General features: G+C 39.2%; 2 protein-coding genes across 2 annotated transcripts; one reads left to right on the plus strand and one right to left on the minus strand.

Moving 5' to 3' along the window:
- Positions 1–1,476: 1,476 nt before the first annotated feature.
- On the minus strand, positions 1,477–20,042 carry LOC121379324. The gene is made up of 4 exons (XM_041507895.1): positions 19,829–20,042; positions 9,971–10,081; positions 9,076–9,399; positions 1,477–6,128 (listed from the first exon to the last, which is right to left on the minus strand). Exons 2-4 carry the CDS (start codon positions 10,067–10,069, stop codon positions 5,376–5,378), a joined length of 1,176 nt encoding a protein of 391 aa, XP_041363829.1. The 5' UTR covers positions 10,070–10,081; positions 19,829–20,042; the 3' UTR covers positions 1,477–5,375.
- LOC121379526 (craniofacial development protein 2-like) lies at positions 2,459–3,579 on the plus strand. The gene is made up of 2 exons (XM_041508171.1): positions 2,459–2,845; positions 3,319–3,579. Exons 1-2 carry the CDS (start codon positions 2,459–2,461, stop codon positions 3,577–3,579), a joined length of 648 nt encoding a protein of 215 aa, XP_041364105.1.
- Positions 20,043–22,346: the final 2,304 nt, after the last annotated feature.

Genomic DNA, 22,346 nt, shown 5'->3' on the forward strand with positions numbered 1-22,346 from the left:
TATTGAAATCTGCCTGGTGGAACTTGATACGAAGTCGAAAATGTCTCGGCCAATCAGAAAATAATACTTAGTCTTGACCATGAGAGGATCATTTCGAACACATTTGGTTCCAAGCAGAGGCCAGGTTGGTCATCTTGGATTTTGAATCGGCCTGAAAAATAACACTAGGTAAGGGCCATTATAGGATCATACATTTGCCTAGAACTAATCGAAAATATCCCAATCAAGTAGAGGCCATGGTAGCCATATTATATTTTGATCAATACGAAAAATAACAACACTTGGACAGTACCATGAGAGGATCATTTAGAACACATTTGGTTGAAACCTGCCTGGTGGAACTTGAGAAGAAGTAAAACATTTCTCAATTAGAAGCCAGGGTAGCCATCTTGGATTTCGAATTGGCCTGAAGATTAACAACACTTGGTGAAGGCCATGAGAGGATTATTTGGACCATGCTTGGTTGAAACCTGCCTGGTGGAACTGCAGAAGAAGTCCAAAATGAGAAAGGTTGATGGCCAACAGAAGCCACACCATCATGAGCTTAAAATACATAAAAGACTACAATTATGATATAAATACTACTTAATAAATGTACGTTTAATATGCTGGGGGTTTTTGGTTTTTTAATTGTAGCAGAAAACAAATTATGTATTTGATTGAAAAAGTAGGCTAATCGTTAACAAAATAAAACTATACAAATTGTAGGAAAGCTGTCAACACATTTGCTTTAGGTGTCTACAATACCACAAAATGTAAATTCAACAACAAAAATAGAACAGTTAATCTTTGTAACATAAAAGAAGCTACAAACATGTGCATGCATGGAGAAAAAATTAGTGCAAATGAAGTTTACACAAACAATATTACAGACATATATGTTAAAATAAGATTTGTCCGCAAATATTTTTAGGTTCATGCAAATATGAACCCCCCAAAATAATGTCCACACGTTATTATTGACCTATGATACATTGGCTTTTTTCATACTAGCTTGCATGAACCAAAATATAATTACAGTGACATAAATAACTGTGGCATGACTGATAACGAATATACATGTAATTGTCTTAAACAAAACTTCTAGTTGTCTCTCCTTGACAAAGTCAGAAAGCGAGAGTATAAGACTCCCATTATATGCTGTCATGTGGGATAGAAAAAGCAAGTAGGAGGTGGTGGAAATTTCGACCTGGGAAAAGGCTTACCGAGTTCCAAGATCGAAATTTTCACCAAGGAGGGTGTACTTTTTCTATTCCATATGCCCGCATTTGATGGGGGTCTTTTTCTCTGGTCCATTCAGTAAATAAACTAAAATATTTGTAAAGTGTAAGTGAAAACTAGCGATTGTTGCCTGTATTTAATTTATGAATAAAATTACAGATTATTTGAAAATGTTATGCAAATCTTCACGGTGGAGCAGGTGTGTGTGTGGGGGGGGGGGGGGGGGGGGGGAGGCTAATATAATTCTGAATAAAAATAAGATTGATTGGTAGTAAATCTTACGGAAGAAATTAATTTTACTTGTTGCAATCAGGAAATTGCATTTCAGGACATCTAGTTTTCAAACATTTACAGGGGAGCACATCCGCGAACCCCACCAATCTCAGTCACATTTCTTTATCTAAATATATCATTTCGAATTGCTAACAAATGGTTACACTCCACCAAAATGTGGCGCACCGTCAGAAGACACTGACAGTGAGGCGGAAGATCTTTCTTCAAGATAAATGAATGGGTCAAGTAAGTATGACCGATGCGGGCATGACAAAAGTCTACATCATCCTTCCTGCAGTGTCTATAGGAGGATTGCCACTCTCCCAAGACCGGCTTGATGGCATGAAGCTTGTTCGCAACTTCACCGTCCCAATCATGTAGCCAAGTCGAAAAGATAAATTGGTTAATACATGTACTATGTTTAAAATCAGTATACGGTACACCAACCCAAATCAATAGATTCAAGTACAAGTATTTATTTATTAAGAGTTAAGTATGCATAACAATCACAGTTTGCAATTTTAAGTGTTTTGGGGGGTTTCGGCTTCATGTATACATGTAATTATCAGTTTCAATAATACTAGTCTAGTGCTAACCATCTAGCTCTTGAGGTCTTTACCTTGTCGTGGTGAGTTAGCTTGTGTTTCTCAGGGACCCTAAGAGCTATGCCGGCGGGAGTCTAATACCCCTGGTAGGGCCACCCAAGCCGGATTGGTCGTAGGGTAGAGGCCAGACAAAAATTGACCTCCTTGTTCTCCAGGTTGGGGTTTGGGCAATGGGCTAACAACCCATTCCCGTAAAATAAAAATATCGTTACAGAAACTGAAATCAAAGATCAAAACCGTGGCCTAAGGAATGAAGCAGACTAGGAAACTGGATCAATGACAGAGGGCAGTGAAACATAGCTGTGAGCTGCCATCCCGACAGTGAATTTCCTGAAGCCAAAAACTAAGATGAAAATCGGATGTTGGAATGTAAGGACTATGTACCAGACTGGAAAGTCATCAAAGAAATGGACAACTACAACATCGATATCCTAGGAATCCGTGAAACGAGATGGACAGGAGCAGGCAGTATGCAGCTTGCAAATGGACAAGCACTTCTCTACTCAGGACGAGGCTTAAAAAAGAAATTAAGAAAAACACTGATGGAATGGAAACCAGTTGGATCAAGACTTCTCATTGCTAGATTCAATTCCAAGTACACAAAGCTCAACACTGTATCGTGCTATGCTCCAACTGAGGATGCTGAGGAAGAAGATAAAGACATGTTCTATGACCAGTTACAGCAGATCCTGCAAAATGTTCCAGCACATGATATGCTGCTTATGATTGAGGACTTCAATGCAAAAGTTTGAAATGAAAACACTGGAAAAGAACATATCATGGGAAAGATTGGTTGCGGAATTATGAATGAAAACGGGAAGCATATCTGTGAAGTGTGTGAAGAAAATTATTTAGATGTGGGTGGCACCCTGTTTCAACATAAATATATCCACAAGTTGATGTGAACATCACCAGATGGCTCCACTATCAACCAGATTGACCACATCTTGATAAACAGAAAGTGGAGAATTTCTTTACAAGACGTGAAGGCAAGATGAGGTGCATATGTTGCTAGTGACCCTGGTGATTGGATACATATCACTTAAACTGCGGAAGACAAAGAAGGGGCAGGAAAGAGGCTTACAGTTCGATTCCACAAAACTGAAGGATACTGAAGTTAGATGATCTTTCCAAGTGGAACTCAGAAATCGTTTCACGGCCTTAGAAGAGGGAGATGAAATAAACATTGAAACCTTCAACAAAATTATTGTGCAAACAGGAGAGAAGATCCTTGGATACAAAAAGAAGAAAAAAGAAGAGTGGATCCAAAAAGAGACTTGGGAAAAAGATTGCTGAAAGAAAAGAAACAAAAAGGAAAATGGATGCTTCCAGCTCACAGAGGCTTAAAGATTGTTTCAAGAACAAATACTCGGAGCTGGACAAGGAAGCTAAGAAGATGGCAAAACATGAAAAGAAAGCCTACATAGAGGGTTTGGCAGAGCAAGCTGCACAAAGACAAGATTCAAAAACTCTATACTGAATAACTAAACCTCTGAGGGGAAGAAACCATCATAATGACCTACACGTCAAGGATATGAATGGAAACATCATAACAAACGAGACTGAAAAGTTAGTCAGATGGAAAGATCACTTCCAAAGCATACTAAACAGAGCAGAACCAAATAGCCTAGCAGAAATCCAGAAGCAGGCCAAGTCCTTGACATGAATATTGATCCACCAACACTAACAGAAGTGAAAAATGCCATTAGAGCTATGAAGAATGGAAAAGCACCAGGAGCAGATTGGGTAACTGCGCAAATGCTAAATGCAGAAGAAAATGAAACACCAAAATTCCTGACTGAGATCTTCAAGCAGATTTGGGAGACAGAAAATGTACCAGCAAATTGGAAAACTGGCATACTGGTCAAATTGCCAAAGAAAGGAGATTTTATCAACTGTAACAACTGGAGAGGAATTACATTGTTGTCACTCACCAGCAAGGTCTTCAATAAAATCATCCATAGTCGCCTAACCACCGCATTAGAAAAGGATATACGTCAAGAACAAGCTGGATTTTGGAAATGAATGTCTTGCAGAGATCACATCTTCATCTTGAGACAGATCCTGGAACAGAGCAAGGAGTGGAACTCACCAGTATATGTCAACTTCATCGACTTTGAAAAAGCCTTTGACAGTATTCACAGGGAATCGCTCTAGCAGATACTCAGACATTATGGTATACCCTCCAAACATGTTAACATCATCAGGTTGTCATATACAGATAATGGCAATCTTCTTAGTGACCCATTCAACATAAACACTGGGGTAAAACAAGGGTGTATTCTTTCACCTGTTTGTTCATAATTGGGATAAACTGGATCATCAGGAATGTGGAATAATTAGGAAGAAGAGGGATCCAGTGGACTTCCGCAAACATGCTCGAAGACCTGGATTTCGCAGATGACATTTGTTTACTTACTCACCGTCATATAGACATTCAGGCCAAGACACTATACTTAGCGACCACTGCGGAGAAGATTGGACTTAAGATCAACATTGCTAAGACAAAACTCATGAGAATGAACACCAAGTCCAATGAATCCATCATCCTTCATGCTGACAAAGTTGCAGAAATTGACGACTTCAACTACCTTGGCTCTAAGATGACAGCCGATGGAAACAGTGAAGCAGAAATCCATTCAAGAATCTCCAAGGCAAGCCAGACCTTTGCATCGCTCTGAAACATCTGGAAAACAAGCAAGATTAGTTTGAAGACCAAGTTACGCCTTTTTAAAAGCACTGTCTTAAGCACTCTACTGTATGGAGCAGAATCCTGGAAAATGAGCAAGACCATTGGTCAGAAGTTGGAGGTCTTTCAAAATCAGTGCCTTTGCAGAATTCTGAATATCTTCTGGCCCAACATCAGAACCAACGAAGAACTCCATAAACAAACCTCCAGACAGTCATTGGTATTGGATATCAAGTGCCGAAGATGGCGGTGAATTGGCCATGTAATCAGAATGCCTCAAACAGCCCTACCAAGAGTGGCACTCCGATGGACCCATCCTGGAAAAAGGAAACGAGGAAGACCAAAAGAAACATGGAGGACAGTAGAAAATGAAATTAGAGAGGGCAGTCTGAGCTGGGGACTGCTGGAGAAGCTAGCAAAAGACAGGCAGCAGTAGTGATCTCTGGTTACAGCCTTATGTGCTTCTTAGCACGAAGGGGATTAAGTAAGTGCTAACCATGTGCATAATCATCTATTTTTAATATATTATGGTCATACTTTTATTTAGTTTTAATTTATGTTAGTTATATACACAGTAATTGTTGTACCTAATCCTTAGATATCTGGAAGGTCAAAAAGTGTCCTGATGGTTTCCTTGATAGGCTCATAGTCATCAGCATAACCTCTGAAGTCTTCCCACATTCAAGTATTCTCCAGCCTTTACCTGAGCGAGATACACAGCACATGATCACAGCTCTTTTTCGAACGCTACCTGCTAGCTTTGTCTCACAAAGGTTATCATCAGGTGCTCGTGCATCATAGAACTTCAAACTTAGGTCAGGAAATGCCTTGATGCTTTTATAATTCCAGCCACTCAATGTGAAGAATAAATGAGTGACATGCGGTGGTAGCTGCTGCAGAGAAACCTCTATGGTGTGATGGCCGACCTTGTTCAAGTCATCCATTTTGTCTCCAGTATGGGTGATGATGCCTTTGCAGACTGTGGTTTCATCCTGATGTTCTGGGTGAAAATCGTAAACCTCAAGAAACTCTTTGTCACTGTATACAAGACAAGAAGCATCAAGATATTTTCTGTTTCTCCTAGGTACACACCAGTCATGTGGTACATCCGCAACATACTGAGCTGCACGATCTCCAACAGCCCTGGTTTGCAAGGTGCGTTCCACTGGACCATGTGAACCTTCATAATAGAATTGCTCTGGATATCCCCAGTGTAGATCAAAGATGACGTGGTCCAAGTTAGATGGAATATCAAACAGTGTCACTGCAAGATAGATGGTGGAGTTGGCTGCTATGTTGTGGTCAGCAAGCTTTGTAACGCCACCACTATTTGCATACATCTGTAATATACAAAGCAGTATTAGTTAGTGAAAAATCCATTATCCCTTTCATCTTGAACAGCTTCCTAGAGAACCATTGTCGCCTACCATGTTTCAAAAGATGTCAGTCAGGGACCAATTTCATTAAACATCGTAAGTTTACGTCTGCGACTAGCAGTTATACCAGGCATACGTTTACATGTGTTTGACATCTATTTCACACGGAAAATTACATCATTACGGAAGATGGAGCATTTTAATGACAAAAGAAAATGAAATATGTGTACTTGAAACTATATTTGTTGTACTATGCTAGTACTAAGAATTGTATTTTAGTCGTAGATTTACGTTTACGTGCAAAACTAGGCTTACGATGTTTTGTGAAATTGGACCCAGAACTTTGGTATGAAATAGATTATGAAACTTTCAACTTTAATTTGAATAAAAACAAGAGAAATTCAATTTTTAAAATCGTCCTCCATTTTATTTTAGTGACAATCCACAGAATCACTTTTTAGAAGTATTTAATAAAGGACATAATAGGAGGTAGATTGAAATTTTCAATTACAATTTCAATTTTTTTGTTTAATTAATATAAATTACACATTTTCAAATCTTCTAAAGCTAGATCAGAGAACATTTTCCTTAGTATCTAATTTTTATTTTATTCATGGTTCAAGTTTCAGAGATGGCTACACAATTCTAAAATGTTAAATTAAAGGATACATGTATTGCTACTATAGCAGCGGTTGCTAATCAAATGTTTTAAGACAAAATGTTCCCTGCAAGACAGTTCCAGCAAAAATGTTCATCGTAGCTTGAAGCTCAATGACAGATGTAAGGATGTTTGTAATACCTTGAGTCACTTTTGCTATATAGTGATATCGCCCATCATCTAGTATAGCAACCACCTTGTTTTGCTAATTACGGGTGTAACTACATTACGTTTCACAATGTGTTAATCTCCATGTTAAAAACTTCTATGTATCTTTGCCGTTGTTTGACCACAAAAGGACTTCATCCTATAAAGAGGGCCAGATGTAGCCCAATGGTAAAGCGTTTGCTTGATGCGCGGTCGGTTTGGGATCGATCCCTGTCAGTGGGCCCATCAGGCTATTTCTCGCTGCAGCCAGGACACCACGACTGGTACATCAAAAGCTGTGGTATGTGCTATCCTGCCTATGGAAAGGTGTATACAAAAGATCCCTTGCTGCTAGTCGAAAAGAGTAGCCGATGCAGTGTGACAGCAGGTTTCCTCCCTAAATATCTGCATGGTCCTTAACCACATGTCCTACGCCATATAACCTTAAATAAATGTGATGAGTGGATCAATTAATAAAACATTTCTTTCATCCTATAAAGCAGTCAGCAACTTGTAATACTCACAGTTCATCGTGATATAAGAAAACATCTATTTGAATCTTGACAAAGTATTGTCAATAATGATACCTTCATAACAATGTTTTGTAGAGTTTTATAAAGGTTATTTTATATTAAATATGGATATATTTTCAGACCCTTGGAAATGGTGTTTGAAGTTTGTGGGGCAGTAGCTATTTAGTGTTAGCCTGAAATGCTATTTTCTAGCATCTGGAGAACAAAATGGCAATGTTTTAAATGATAATTTCTCACAAGATTGATTACCGTCAATGGATTTGGGGGTTTTCCTGTCACTATAAGTGCCTCACAAGTGGTATGCCAAAGTTTTTGATACATGTATGTAAGATCAGAATCCACTTCTGTGTTATCCCTGTCTGTGGGATTGTGCTTATAAAAGATCCCTTGCTACTAATGGTTTCCTCTCTCAGACGATATATTATGTCAAAATTACCAAATGGTTGACATTCAATTACAATTTGTTTATCAGGAGTAGTATATATGTGGCAGCAGTGAGGTCTTTTCCTCTCTCTGTCTCTCAATCTTTGTCTCTCTCCGTCTATCTTTGTCTGTCTGTGTCTGTGTCTGTCTGTCTCTCTGTCTTCATCTGTCTCTATGTATGTTTCTCTGTCTCTCTCATTTTCTCTCTATCTTTGTCTTCTCTCTCTCTCTCTCTCTCTCTCTCTCTCTCTCTCTCTCTCTCTCTCTCTCTCTCTCTCTCTCTCTCTCTCTCTCTCTCTCTCTCTCTCTCTCTGTCTGTCTTCATCTCTGTCTCTCTGTCTTCATCTCTGTCTTCATTTCTGTCTCTCTGTCTTCATTTCTGTCTCTCTGTCTTCATCTCTGTCTCTCTGTCTTCATCTCTGTCTGTCTGTTTCTCTCATTTTCTCTCTCTCATTTTCTCTCTCTCTTTGTCTTCTCTCTTTGTCTTCTCTCTTTGTCTTCTCTCTCTCATTTTCTCTCTCTCTCTCTCTCTCTCTCTCTCTCTCTCTCTCTCTCTCTCTCTCTCTCTCTCTCTCTCTCTCTCTCTCTCTCTCTCTCTCTCTCTCTCTCTCTCTCTCTCTCTTTCTCTCTCTCTCTCTCTCCACGGTAAAAAACCCAACTAAATTATGCGGGCATTTGCAGGGGTTGGTTAGGGTTTGTGTTATGTGTTCCCTATTCTTGGAACTTGTTTTTCTTTTAAAAACATATATTTAGCAAATAAAGAGTAACCAAAAGTAATGTGGTCGAAAACATGCGCATAGTATTTCATTTCCATATCAATTCTATCATGTTAGGATGTCTAGCGAAACATATTGCATTGTTGAGCTATCACTCGATGCATATGATAAACTTAAAACATTTAAAAAGTTAAAAGTTTACCCAAGCACACATCACAACACTTATGTGAGAGGTTTGTTATTAAAAAATCAACAGTTGGAGACATATTCAAGAAACAAGACATATAACGCCGAGTAAGAAAATAACACCTGCGGAAACAAACGGCAGAGTACAACAATTGATTTTACATCATTGCAAACCCACAAATACAGGACACCTCTGAAAAATGGGCATCCTTGATAGGCTTTTAAACAATAAGTAATTTAAAATGTACCTGCAATTCCACATCCTTGTATATCAACTGCTGCTTTTTCACATCATGGCCAAGCTTAGTTTTAATTTGTTCTTTCAGTTGAAAGACTGTCATCTCAGGGTTGAGAGGAAGAGTGATGCTGTCTCCATTCAGAACAGCGATTCTGATCATCCCAGTGTAGGAATCCTTTGACACGAACTGAGCCGAGTATTCACACGGGTACTCTTTAAACATCTCGGCCAGCGTGTATTCCAGTAGTTTGATGACGTCTCCATCAGCGGGGACCGGCTGATCACACCCGGAATGTGGACATACACCGCTCTTCTTGCATGTTGAAACCACACACTGAAATGAGAGAACAACTTAGCTGTCATATAATATAATAACTATATCCATTGTAATTAAAAATTAAATGAACATTTCTTGTTTATACCTCAGTACCAGTACTTTACTTTTATATTTCAAAAAAATAAATTATAAGTGATAAATCATAACAATAAACCTGGAATGTTTGCCTAATGACACCACAGCATAGCAGCTATTATGTGTCTAACTGAACTCAGTACTTGTAGGTGCGGATCCAGGATTTTTTAATAGAAGGGGCCCAAAACCTGCTGTTGTTTTTGAAAATATAATTTAAAGGACTTTGACCGGTGGACGTTTGTCTTGTTTGTGTATTCTGTAATATAACATATTGTATTGTTTAACCAAAAACAGGGGAGGGGCCGACCTTGGTTTACAGAATGAGAGTCTGTAATCAACAAAAAGAATCACCCACTGTCACAATAGTAATACATACTGTACATGCGTTACACTGGGGGGGGGGTCAATCCTACAATTCACCATGGTGAAATACAGCCTAGGTTTGATGGGTTAAATATCAATTCATTCTTTCCTAGATAAAGTCCCGACTCACCCTCATACAGTAGAACCGTGGATGTCTGCATTCATCATTCAGATCCGCAGGTGGAAATTCGTCAGACAGTTTGTCTTCATCACACAATCTGCAGATCATGCTTTGTCAATTCTGCACGAAATTCAAATACAAAAATAAAACATATGCAAGAAAACAGCATTTGAAAACATTATTTAGAAAGAAAGAAATGTTTTATTTAACGACGCACTCAACACATTTTATTTACGGTTATATGGCGTCAGACATATGGTTAAGGACCACACAGATATTGAGAGAGGAAACCCGCTGTCGCCACTTCATGGGTTACTCTTTTCAATTAGCAGCAATGGATCTTTTATATGCACCATCCCACAGACAGGGTAGTACATACCACGGCCTTTGATACACCAGTCGTGGTGCACTGGCTGGAACGAGAAATAGCCCAATGAGCCCACTGACGGGGATCGATCCCACACTGACCGCGCATCAAGTGAGCGCTGTACCACTGGGCTACGTCCAACAATTTCATAAATAATCATACAAATTTTTTTAAATTATATATGTGACTTAAATGGGCTGCTGGTCAACTCTTCCCAAAACAAACTCACCCCAGCGGTTGGTTAACTCACCCCAAAACCAATTCGCCCCAGCGGTTACTCATCTTGCCTCAAAACCAACTCGCCCCAGCAGTTGGTCAACTCGTACCAAACTGCTTAGTCAACTTGCTCCCCAAAAGGTTACTAACTCGCCCTAGTGTTTGGACAACTCGCCCCAATTATCTCAATTTTACTGTGACAAAAATGGACGTCTACAACTTTGGTGTCATTTTATTTCTTAATAGTACAGTGAAACTCCTCCATTATTTATTTGTATGTACATTTTTTCATAATTCTCAAATAAAGTTTCTACATCTCTATTATTATACAAGACGAAGCACCTACAAATTCAAAGAACTAATGAGCAGTGAGAAAATAAGTGTATTATAGAAGTTGGCGAAATTTATAAATGTAATTTGCCACGTTTTAAAACGCCCTGGTAACTGAATAATTCACTATCAAAACTGTTTCTATTATTACTGTATCAGATACTGCCATTACCATTACTAAGCCGCCTACTACTACTACTACTACTACTACTACTACTACTACTACTACTACTACTACTACTACTACTATGCTACTACGACTACTATTACTTCTACCACCATTATTATTATTATTATTACTATTATTACTACTATTATTATTATTAATAATAATTATTTATTATTCATTACTACTACTACTACTACTACTACTACTACTACTACTACTACTACTACTACTACTGTTATTTAGGAGATAAACCATAAGGAGGGGGGGGGGGGGTATTTACAGGTGTTATATTGTTTATTTGATCCCGCAAATGTCATTTTTGACCGAAGGCTAACTAGCCTGAGGTCAAAAATGAAACATTTGCGGGAATCAAATCCATATTTAAAAATACTCGTGACGAATCCTCTATGTATATGTATATGTATATGTATATGTATATACATATATATATATACATATACATATATATATATATATACATATACATATATATATATATATACAGAGAGAGAGAGAGAGAGAGAGAGAGAGAGAGAGAGAGAGAGAGAGAGAGAGAGAATTCGTCACGAGTATTTTTTTAATACGGAAAATATCAACCGAGTCTATGTTAATCGGTATTTGTCGAGGCTCTACCGAGACAAATACCGATTAACTAGACGAGGTTGATATTTTACATATTATAAAACACGAGTAGCGAATTCTATTTATCCTATAACACTTAGGTGACTAATGACAAAGGGAAGACATTAAAAGCAGACACGTCTATCCTGCAAAGACTACTCATTGCTTCTGAAGCTGGTCGAAATGTTGACTTGAAAAACATACTAAAGCACGAACTTCTGTCAGTACCTCTGTCACTTGCACAGATGGATGATAGTCTTCGCACAGGACACAAATCAGTGCTTATGGAAGAACTAACAAAGAACATATCTTGTCTAGCGACCATAGAAATTCCTAATAGTGCAACACTTATAATTGATGGCCAGGCATTGGTTGTTGCTTTAGGGAAGCCGCAAAATGCATTAACATTTGGTGATTTTGCAGATATTTTTGTACAGGCAGTCTACCAATCTGTGCAAAGTACAGTCGGATTGATATCCTTTTTGACAGATACGAACATTATTCTATCAAGTCAGGAGAAAGAGAGGAACTGCTATTCGGACAAAGACTGAGTGAAGACCAATACCCTTACCACATGACTGGCCTGGGTTTCTATCCCACCAAGACAACAAAATTTATTTTTATCAGATGAACTGATCAGACAAGAGTATTGTAGTTGCTGGAGGATTCACAAATGGAACAGATGTGAGAAGCAACACTCCAGACAGCAACATCACACAGTTACAAGGAGGCCGATACTCGAATTGTGCTTCACTGTGTGAATGAAGTTCCGACACCATTGTGGTTTCTGAAAAACACTGATGTTTTCCTGCGGCTCATTGCACATTATGCAAGAATGAAGTGCACCAATTTGTGGTTAAAGGGAGTGACACACAAAACACAAAAATTCATTTCAGTAAGAGAGGTCATCGATACACTTGGTTTAGACCTCCCAACAGCTCAACTTCTTCTTCCTTTTCATGCACTAACAGGTTGTGATACAACTTCATACCTGTCTGGTCACACCAAGAAAACAACTCTTGATATCTTCTACAAGTACAAAGAACTGCTTGATGGCCTTGGTAAAGAGCCTCTAACAGAATATACAATGCATAATGCTGAGTCATTAATTTGTAAGATCTATAAAGTTCCCAATGCAGCCACTAAACAAGGCCAGATATGTACTGTTCAAAAATGCACAGCATCCAGAAATGCTCCCTCCAACAAGTGATGCTGCAAGATACCACATACAAAGAGCTCATTATCAAACCAGCATGTGGCTTCAGGCCATTACATTACTTCTAAATATTCCACCTGCCACAACTATGGGATGGGAACTGAAAGATGACCAACTCCAACCAGTTTTAGTATCCCTACCATCTGTATCAGCATCCTGTTTGCAACTAATTGTATGTGGCTGCCCGTCCATGTGTTCCTCTCAGAAATGTAAATGCAGAAAGGCAAAACTGTCATGCACTGGTGCTTGCAAATGTGCAGGTGACTGCATGAACGTTGAGGTAGTTGACCAAAAATTGATGTAATGTCTGTGTGACCCAACTTAAGAAGTCTATAACAGTGAGTTTGAATGCAATATTTGAAGTTTATGTTTATATTACAATAACATGTTTCAAATGTTAGTTATTAATCTAATGTTATACTTTGGTGATTAATTTCGTCAATTATCCAAAACACAACATGTAAAAACTACAGTGAAGGCCAAATTACGTTTATAGAGAGAAACAATACAATGTCTTGTTATATTGAGAAACCACCTTGCAAACTGACCTTGACCTTTCCTGTAAATTACCAAAACTTTGATACTACATACTTCAATTTGTTTTTATTGAATTGTCTTAGATCATTGTTATATCTCAATTAGTTGAGAAGTAATGAAATCATAAGAAAGATTAGCGGCCATCTTGTTTTAGGGCTTTATGGGGTTAAAAACACAAAATTCAGCTTGGTATACAGCATATTTGGAATCAGCAAGTCCTAGTCATATAAAAATGACTGTATACCATATTCTACCCAAAAATGCCTTAACAAGTCTCAAATCTCCAATATGTGCCTAGACTAACAGTACTAAAGGCGCAGCCATCGGTAATATGACGTCATCACGATTAGCACAAATTAGTTTGACGTCACGCATTTTAAACAAATCTTTGAAAACGTTACGCTCATGTACACGGGTCTTGTTGGCTTGTAAGCAAATTACCCATCCACAGCAATACATTACCTGGAGACCTTGCAAATTTGCATACCATTATTAACCGGGTTAATAAAGTAAATTATCACATGGCTTTATGACATGGATATCATGGGAAAGTTATACCATAAATATATATATATATATGTATATGTATATGTATATGTATATATGTGTATGTGTATGTGTATGTGTATGTGTATGTGTATGTATATGTATATATATATATATACTACTCAAAAGAATTTAAGGGTCAGACGATATTTTCGACATTATTTTCTGAATGTCAATTATATTAGCTAGACCATAATGTCACACATGGTATTGTTCCATTTTGACGAAAGTGGGTCTAAGCAACCCATAAATGAATTAAAATCCACTGTCATTGACACTGTCGACTAGTTCTAATGGCGAAAACATGCTTACATTTGCACGTAAATTAGGGCGAACGCGAAAGGTCTGCTAAGTGCCCATAACTTGCTTTTTCACAAAGCGCTTCATTTGCACGCTTTGCACGTGTATTCCATGTTCCCAATGCTGAATTTCCGTATAATTGGAGCTTGCGTTCGTGTACGGTGCACACTCCAAATTCGACAATGGTACGGTTTCAACTGACTATCGAAGATCGAGGAAGAGCTATTGCTTGGCTTCAGGATAGAATACGCAAAGAAATGTTGCTCTGAGACTTGGTGTCAGTCAGAGTGTCGTTGGCCGACTGTGGCAACGGTACCAAGCAACGAATTCTGTTTGAAATCTGCGGACTGCGACTGGAACTCGAGTGTCTGATCAAATCATACGCAATCGTCTGAGAGCCAATAATCTACGCTGCCGTCGCCAGGCTGTTAGACCACCACTCCTACCACGTCACAGAATGGCCAGACGTCACTGGTGCACGCTTATCTGCGGTGGCAACGTGTTCAGTGGGGTCGAGTGATGTTCACTGATGAGTCCAGGTTTAGTCTCCAGTTCAACGACGGTCGGGTTCGTGTCTACAGACGTCCTGGGGAGCGCTTCGCTGACATTAACGTTAGACAACGTCACCGGTTCGGTGGTGGCAGCGTCATGGTGTGGGGCGGCATCTCTATCCACCACAGGACCCCCCTCTATGTGGTGGATGGCAATCTGAATGGAATCCGCTATCTGAATGAGATTATCCGGCCGTTGGTTCTCCCAGGCCTTCAGCAGATTGGCGGCGGGGCAGTTCTGCAGGATAACAATGCCAGACCCCACCGCGCCAGGGTGGTAACGGACTTTCTCAGACAAGGTATCGCCAGGATGGATTGGCCAGCATATTCGCCTGACTTGGCCCCAACAGAGAACGCCTGGGACGAATTAGGCAGGAGAGTTCGGAATAACCATGCCCCTCCGGCCAACCTGCATGATCTGGGTCAACTTCTTATGGCTGAGTGGTAGGCCATTCCCCAAGAGTTCTTCAGACGTCTGATCAACAGCATGAGGCAACGATGTGTCGAGTGTATTCGCGCCAGGGGTGGATTCACACACTATTAAACGAATGTTCTAATGTGTAAAATCCATGTTTGACAACCTTCAACTTTGACAGCATGTCATGTGACTTTCTTGTATACAGTGACGTTTATTTGTGGTTTTTTGTAAATATGGAACAATAAATAAAAAAATTGGTGTAGTTTACATCATCAATCTAATACACTCTGAAACTTATTTGGTTATAAATTTTTGACCCTTAAATTCTTTTGCATATATATATATATATATATTCTGGCACAAAGGCACACATACATTTTCCCTCTGAACCAAGTAAATACTAAACAGTCCAGAGATACAAGTATACCTTTTTTGTGGAAGTAGAAGAAAACAACCTATATTTTCGTACTGCAGGCCTTCTACAGACACATTTGCAAAAATAATAATAATTAAAGTTTAAGCAAGAACTATTTATAATTATTACATATGTAATTTAATGGTATATACTTTTATTTTAAAAATTAAAAATAAATAAATAAATAAGATGTAGTAGCCGAAGTATGGCAAAATAAATACAAGTATCGAGAATGTTCAACTTACTATAATATTAGATTAAATGAAAAACGAAGACCACACAAATTTGATGATAAAACGAGTATACTCTTTATTCAAGAACTGGATGCATCCGTTTCTTTTTTTCATAGATGTCGATGGAATTGTGTATTTTATAATAGAGTATAATGTGGAAATTTTATCAATGCACATGCTTTAACCATTTTGGTTGCTATTAACGTCGGTTAGTGTCGACAAGCAACAACATTAAACTCAACACAGTCACATTCTGTGTGGGAAGCCATGGCGTTCCATCAGGTTTGTCACGTTTTAGTGCATCTACCCAGAAGCGGCGTCTGGTCTCATCTTTTCGAAATTTATAAAACAATATTTTTTTTAACATCATATTATGATCTATGCAGCCAACTGCAAAACATTGTGTAGGCATCTTGGTCGTTAACTGCTGTAAATGATCGACGACTTGCCTCATTTCACTATCAAACCATAGGTAACTAAGGAAAAGCTTCATCGCGTCACGTGACAAACAATGGCGGCCAGGGGTCGAAGTACCCGTATGTTCGGTTCCGAGAATACATGTATTTACAATGTGTGTGCTGAATGCAACCACAGTTGACAGAAAGAAAATGGGTTAATTTTAGGGTTAGGGTTAAGAAAATCATACAGTAATGATAAGAGTTATTAATTTTGTCAAAAGATTAACTTTAAAAAAACAACAACCTGCAAACACAATTTGGTATGGCACCATACCCATTTTACCCTCTGTCAGAAACCCTGATATTTGCTTAAAGGTAGAGTAACCTCAAACCAGAGATTTATGTGTTGGAAAGATGTATACTCGGACCACCAACACATACTGACACTTTAACAAATGAAGAACGCGTGATTTTAGAGCTAATAAAAAACCATTATTATTCATGCTAACTGGGGGCAGCCATTTTGTTTCGTTTTTGTGACGTCCGGTGGTATAGCTCGGGGCGAAGTGACGTCAGCTCCGTCCATCTGCTCTATACACAGTGTAAACAAACGCTCTAATTTACGACAAGGCGCTTCGCTTTCATCAACCTAACTTGTAAAACAACATAAATGACTTGATAGTATTATCAACTATTTAACTAAATATATACTCTTCAAAAGAAGAAACGCAAAACCACATTGTCGTAACATTTGGAGAATTGATTTAATTATTGAATGGTGAGTCCGATAATTACCAAATGTTGCAGGATTGTTCACATAGTCCATTGTGAGTAAGTGATAGGACACACCACCAAGGTCAAGGTCATCTGGAGTCAATACCGGGTGTGGCCTCCGCGTGTGTTGACAACTGCCTGGCACCGCCTGCCCATTGAAGCAACCACAGTACGGATGACGTCCCGGGGGATGGTGGCCAACTCGGCCTGCAAGGCTGCTGCCAGCTCGGGCAGGGTCTGGGGCTGTGGTTGTCGCTGTCGGAGGCGTCGGTCCAACTCGTCCCATAGATGCTCAATTGGGTTCAAATCCGGTGATATCGATGGCCAAGGAAGGACATTAATGTTGTTGTTCTGTAGGAAAGCCGTTGTGAGACGTGCTGTGTGAGGCCTGGCGTTGTCATGTTGGAACACTGCGTTGGCGTTGGCCATAACTGGAACGATGTGTGGCCGGAGGATCTGGTCAATGTAGCCCTGTGCATTCAGGTTGCCCTGCACGTGGACCAGGTCAGTTCTGCCAGTGTGTGAGATGGCTGCCCACACCATGACACTACCCCCGCCGAATCTGTCCACTTCCTGCACGCAGTTTGCCGCATAACGTTCACCACGACGCCTATACACGCGACATCTTCCATCATGACGTCGGAGCAGAAATCGGGACTCGTCACTGAACCACACCTGTCTCCATCGCAGTTGAGGCCATTGTCGATGAATCTGGCACCACTGCAGTCGGAGTCGACGGTATTGTGGTGTTAAGATGACACCTCGAACTGGACGTCTGGCACGAATTCCTACCTCACGTAGGCGGTTCCGTACGGTCTGGTCGGATATCCTGCGCAAACCTGGTATTGCTGCGGCTGTGGAGGTGGCAGTAGTCAATCGTTCCCGAAGGTGGCGTACCCGGATGTAGCGGTCCTGCCCGGGGGTAGTGACCCGTGGTCGACCGGATCTAGGGAGGTCACGTGTTGATCCATGTTGCTGGTAACGGTCCCACAGTCTGGAGATGGTGCTTGGGGACACATGGAATGCCCTGGCAACGGCCGTTCTGGATTCGCCTGCGTCTAGTCGGCCGATGGCATTGTTTCTCTGCGGTTCACTGAGACGTGGCATGTCCTGGATTGTCAACTGTCGGCCAGATACAGAGGCCAGGCAAGCGAACACCCTGCACTTTTATACTGTCGGTGTTCATGTTGCACGTGCAGACAACGCACGTGCAGTGGTGACATGGTTTGCACGTGGCTGCGTTTTTGCGAATATTCACATTTTGGAACTTTATTGTACAGTAGCTGCATTTTATCGAATGTAACCGTGGGAATGTGTTTGGGACATGCAATGACCTTATATTCACAAAGCATGAACCGGTAGGAAACATAAAATCGGAGTTATAACCCATTTGTACCCTTTTGCGTTTCTTTTTTTGAAGAGTATATTTCAATTTGCATCAATAGAACGAAATGTAGTTACAGTATTTTTCCTCTTTTTTTTTTTAACTACAGGCAGTTACACATTTTTAACAAGAGTTGCCTCCCCTGAATTACTCCATGTGTTAGGAGACTGGATAATTAAAGTCGCAGGTGGCGAGTGTGAGTGCGAATAATTTTTACATGCTCATATACCCATGAGCGTATGGGGACTCTTTGATTTAGGGGGTCTGGAGGGGTTGATTTGCCCGAAATTTTACCCAGATAAAAACTGGCTATCCAGAGGCCGGACCCGGGGCGGACATATAGGAGCATGCTAAAAAGTTATCGATCGATCGGTGACGAGGTATCAATTTTATTTGCTTAAATCCTGTCATAGAGGCGTAGCCAGGGGGCAGGGAGGGCCATGCCCCCCCCCCCCCCCCCCCCCCAAATCCCGGGAAAGGTTCATGTGTCATATCCCACTACTCGATATCATTGTTTGCTTGGATGCATGGTGCCCCCCCCCCCCCACCCCAAACAAAATCCTGCCTGTGCCACTGCATGTCAGGTAGTATATAGCACCTACTGTTAATAATTTAGTCAGTGCTTGGCTTTATGTCTGTGCTGTCACCAATATTAAAAGAATCCTTCATGTGCTCTTGTAGGACAGGGCTATTCCACCCTCGGGTACATAATATGATGTCGGCAAGCCTCGTCCTTGAATAGCCCTGTCCCACATGGATACATAATGGAGGATTACTTTTCTTCCATCCAGTAGATGAAAAACAAGCATTTTGGAAAAACGTGAAAAAGCTACATTTTGTAGTTTTTATCTTACAATAAAATAATCATAACCATTGAAAAGATCGAAACCAAAAATGGTTTATACTAAAAGTATAAACCGAAAATGATAGTATAATTTCATTATGACAGCAGGTTTCCTTGTTTTTATGAAATATAAAAAGCATTTCTTGCGTTATTTTGCCGTTTACGTGACGTCACCCAATGTTCTCAAACAATAGAAGTCACGTGGCCATGCAAGACCGATGTATTCTGCATGGGCTGACGTCATGGAATACGCCTGTCTTGCATGGCTAGGGATGGGAGAAATAATCAATAGTGCTGAGACACCTTCGCCCGTCTTGTTTCAGTATACCGAAACGACCAGTGGAAAAGGGGTATAAGGGCGACACAACTCGGGTGCGAAACGACCTGGATTGATGATGTGGTAGTTACTGTATGATAGTACATATATGTGTAATTAATATGACTCGTGTATTTATTTAAGTACGCCTCAACCGGTTGTCTATTATTCAACCAGTCTAGTCGTAAATAAACAAACACCTGGTTACCAATGACAAACATATCATACATACATGTGTAGTAATATTCTGGCCTTCCGTTGGCTTCCTCGTCAGTTCGAACGAAATACTTTACACGGTGACCTAATGCACATTACGGACTACGGAGCGCGTTATATCAATACTTTTCTTAACCACATATTCTACGTCCCTTTTACTAACGGTAACCTAAACGTGGCTAGAATCACTTCTCTGAAATCAGCTTGACAAAGGACGAAACCATTTCAATACACAGGTAAAGGGGTTTTATCTTAAATTAACCTGTGGGTTTTTTTTCCATTTGTAAGACTGAAAACACGCATGTTTTTCGGTTTTTTCAAGATTAAGATGTTTAATTTACAAACAAAATGAATAATTTATTAAAATTAATTTTAATTATACTTATAATGGCGTCGATAATTTTAATTTATCCGCCCGTATCTCGTTAGATGGACTTATCCATATGTTATTATTACTGAGAAGCATAAGGTTGGACGGTATTATAGCTGAATTATTTATTGATTATAAAACTATTATTATTAAGGTTGTTTACCTTTATTTACGATAATGGTGTGTATCCGGAACAGTGAACACGTAGTGTCACTATTCCCATCCCTAAGAAGGGAAATATTAATGATGTTAACAACTACAGAGGGATAACTGTCATGAGAGCTTTTGCAAACGTTTTTTTCTCTTCTGCTTAGGGACCATCTCAAAATTCATATGATGCCAAAAAAGACGAAATGGTTTCGTCGGGGGGGGGAGGAGGGGGTTAATAATTTTGCACTTGCCATTTCGTCTTTGAAATTTAAGTTGGCATCAAGATTAAAAACCTTCAGAAATGATCGTTTTCCAAGAACAGCAGAAAAACTAAGCCGGCATTCCTCAGGAACAGGAACTCTGTGTTCTGTGTGTGTGCCGGGTACCATCCAGCCAATCAGACAATTACACCACCTCCCCTGACAGCCAATTAGAACTCGCGATATAAATATGCATAGCATTTACTAACCAGTCCCACTTACCTGTGCGTAACATTTCTTCAAATTTTTGTTCGAATCTGCACGCGTCTTCATCCACCATTACAGCTATCTGTAGACACTAGTTTTGTAAAAATACGATAGAGGGTGTTACCGAAGGTTCTATATATATCACAGAAGACTTCAGCTGGATTTAAGGTCTTTATTCGGGGATCACCTGGAGGGATGTGAAGATCCCGATGTACGTGTATAACATACATCAACACAAATAACGACCCTGGAATAACAAAAGGACATAAAATCAGTTACATTTTCCAGGTTACAACATATATTATTTTACCATACATAACGCTATTTGCCAAGTACAAATTACTACAGTATTATATTACTAATGTACATTTAACACCAACATTTCAATTCAAAGAGACTCAAATCAAATATAATTATAATTCAAAGGTTAATTTAATTATCACATCATTGCTATAAGCATGTGCAAAGCACGTTACAAACTAACTATACAAATAACACTTCTGCGTATTCCATAGCACACATAATCATAAACATTATACACATAAGTAAATATTTATCATACCGACTGTGGGTCAGGTCGTTTGAATAATGATGCTGGTTGTGCTACATCATTGATAACCTGTCAACAAAATACCACTTATAAATAGGAGCACATAAAATCTACACATAGAATATATCCATATATACACTTAATAATAAAGTAGATTAATAACTGATTTAGTTATTTACTTATTTGTATTATCAAACCTAATCAAATATTTGTCTTAGAAGACAAACATCCCAACATAATTATAAACATTATTAAACACTACTTTAACTCGTTCACTATAGAATACGTTTAATCAACTGCTTACACATGCTAAGATCTAATTTAAGGCTTATCATAAAATATGCATACACTAATCTATTTTACTACATAAAACACATGGGTATATCTTAAAATATATATTTGTTATTTACCTGTGCTGTTAATAACTGTGCCGTGCAGAACTTGATCAACTATAAAACTTGCAATGCTGAAAAGCTCCTGTCTTGCTTGAATGTTTAAAAGTCTCTGACTCCAGAGAACACCAGGTAACAAAAGAAACAATAGATGAGCTTACTACTGAACGATTACCTGGCCTGAACACTGAGTTGAGAGTGAACACAACCCAAGCTGGCAATACCAAAGACACAGGAAAACAATAGAAACAAAATAAGAAACGGCTTTGCACTATTAGAGTTAGAAAGAATAAAATATATGTAAACTGTTTTAAAATTGTAGTGTATGTGATATGCAATTTAAAACATCCGGTTACAAGGGCATGCCTGTTCCGTATCGAATATGACAGTCAGGCCTTTGTGAATAATTTCATGCTAAATGAACAAACCTTGTTTTATATGTTTTCTTTTAATTAACCTAATTTTTATATAGTTTTGCGTATCATATTTGATACGGGCAGCGCTTTAGGGTTAAAATTGACAACTTTATGACAAATGAGGCAAACAAGAAACAAATACATGAAATAGAAACATTTTATTACTAGTATGCCCTACATGTATTCTGC

Source organism: Gigantopelta aegis, chromosome 8 (assembly GCF_016097555.1).
Source record: "Gigantopelta aegis isolate Gae_Host chromosome 8, Gae_host_genome, whole genome shotgun sequence".
Taxonomy (NCBI): domain Eukaryota; kingdom Metazoa; phylum Mollusca; class Gastropoda; order Neomphalida; family Peltospiridae; genus Gigantopelta; species Gigantopelta aegis.

Excerpts from the sequence above, each read along its gene's own strand:
- LOC121379526 (XM_041508171.1), top strand. The coding sequence starts at position 2,459 with ATGTTGGAATGTAAGGACTATGTACCAGACTGGAAAGTCATCAAAGAA. Across the intron at positions 2,846-3,318 it reads TTGAGGACTTCAATGCAAAA|GAGAGAAGATCCTTGGATAC; the intron begins GTTTGAAATGAA and ends TTGTGCAAACAG.
- LOC121379324 (XM_041507895.1), bottom strand. The coding sequence starts at position 10,069 with ATGATCTGCAGATTGTGTGATGAAGACAAACTGTCTGACGAATTTCCA. Across the intron at positions 9,400-9,970 it reads CACGGTTCTACTGTATGAGG|TGTGTGGTTTCAACATGCAA; the intron begins GTGAGTCGGGAC and ends CTCTCATTTCAG. Across the intron at positions 6,129-9,075 it reads ACAAGGATGTGGAATTGCAG|ATGTATGCAAATAGTGGTGG; the intron begins GTACATTTTAAA and ends TGTATATTACAG.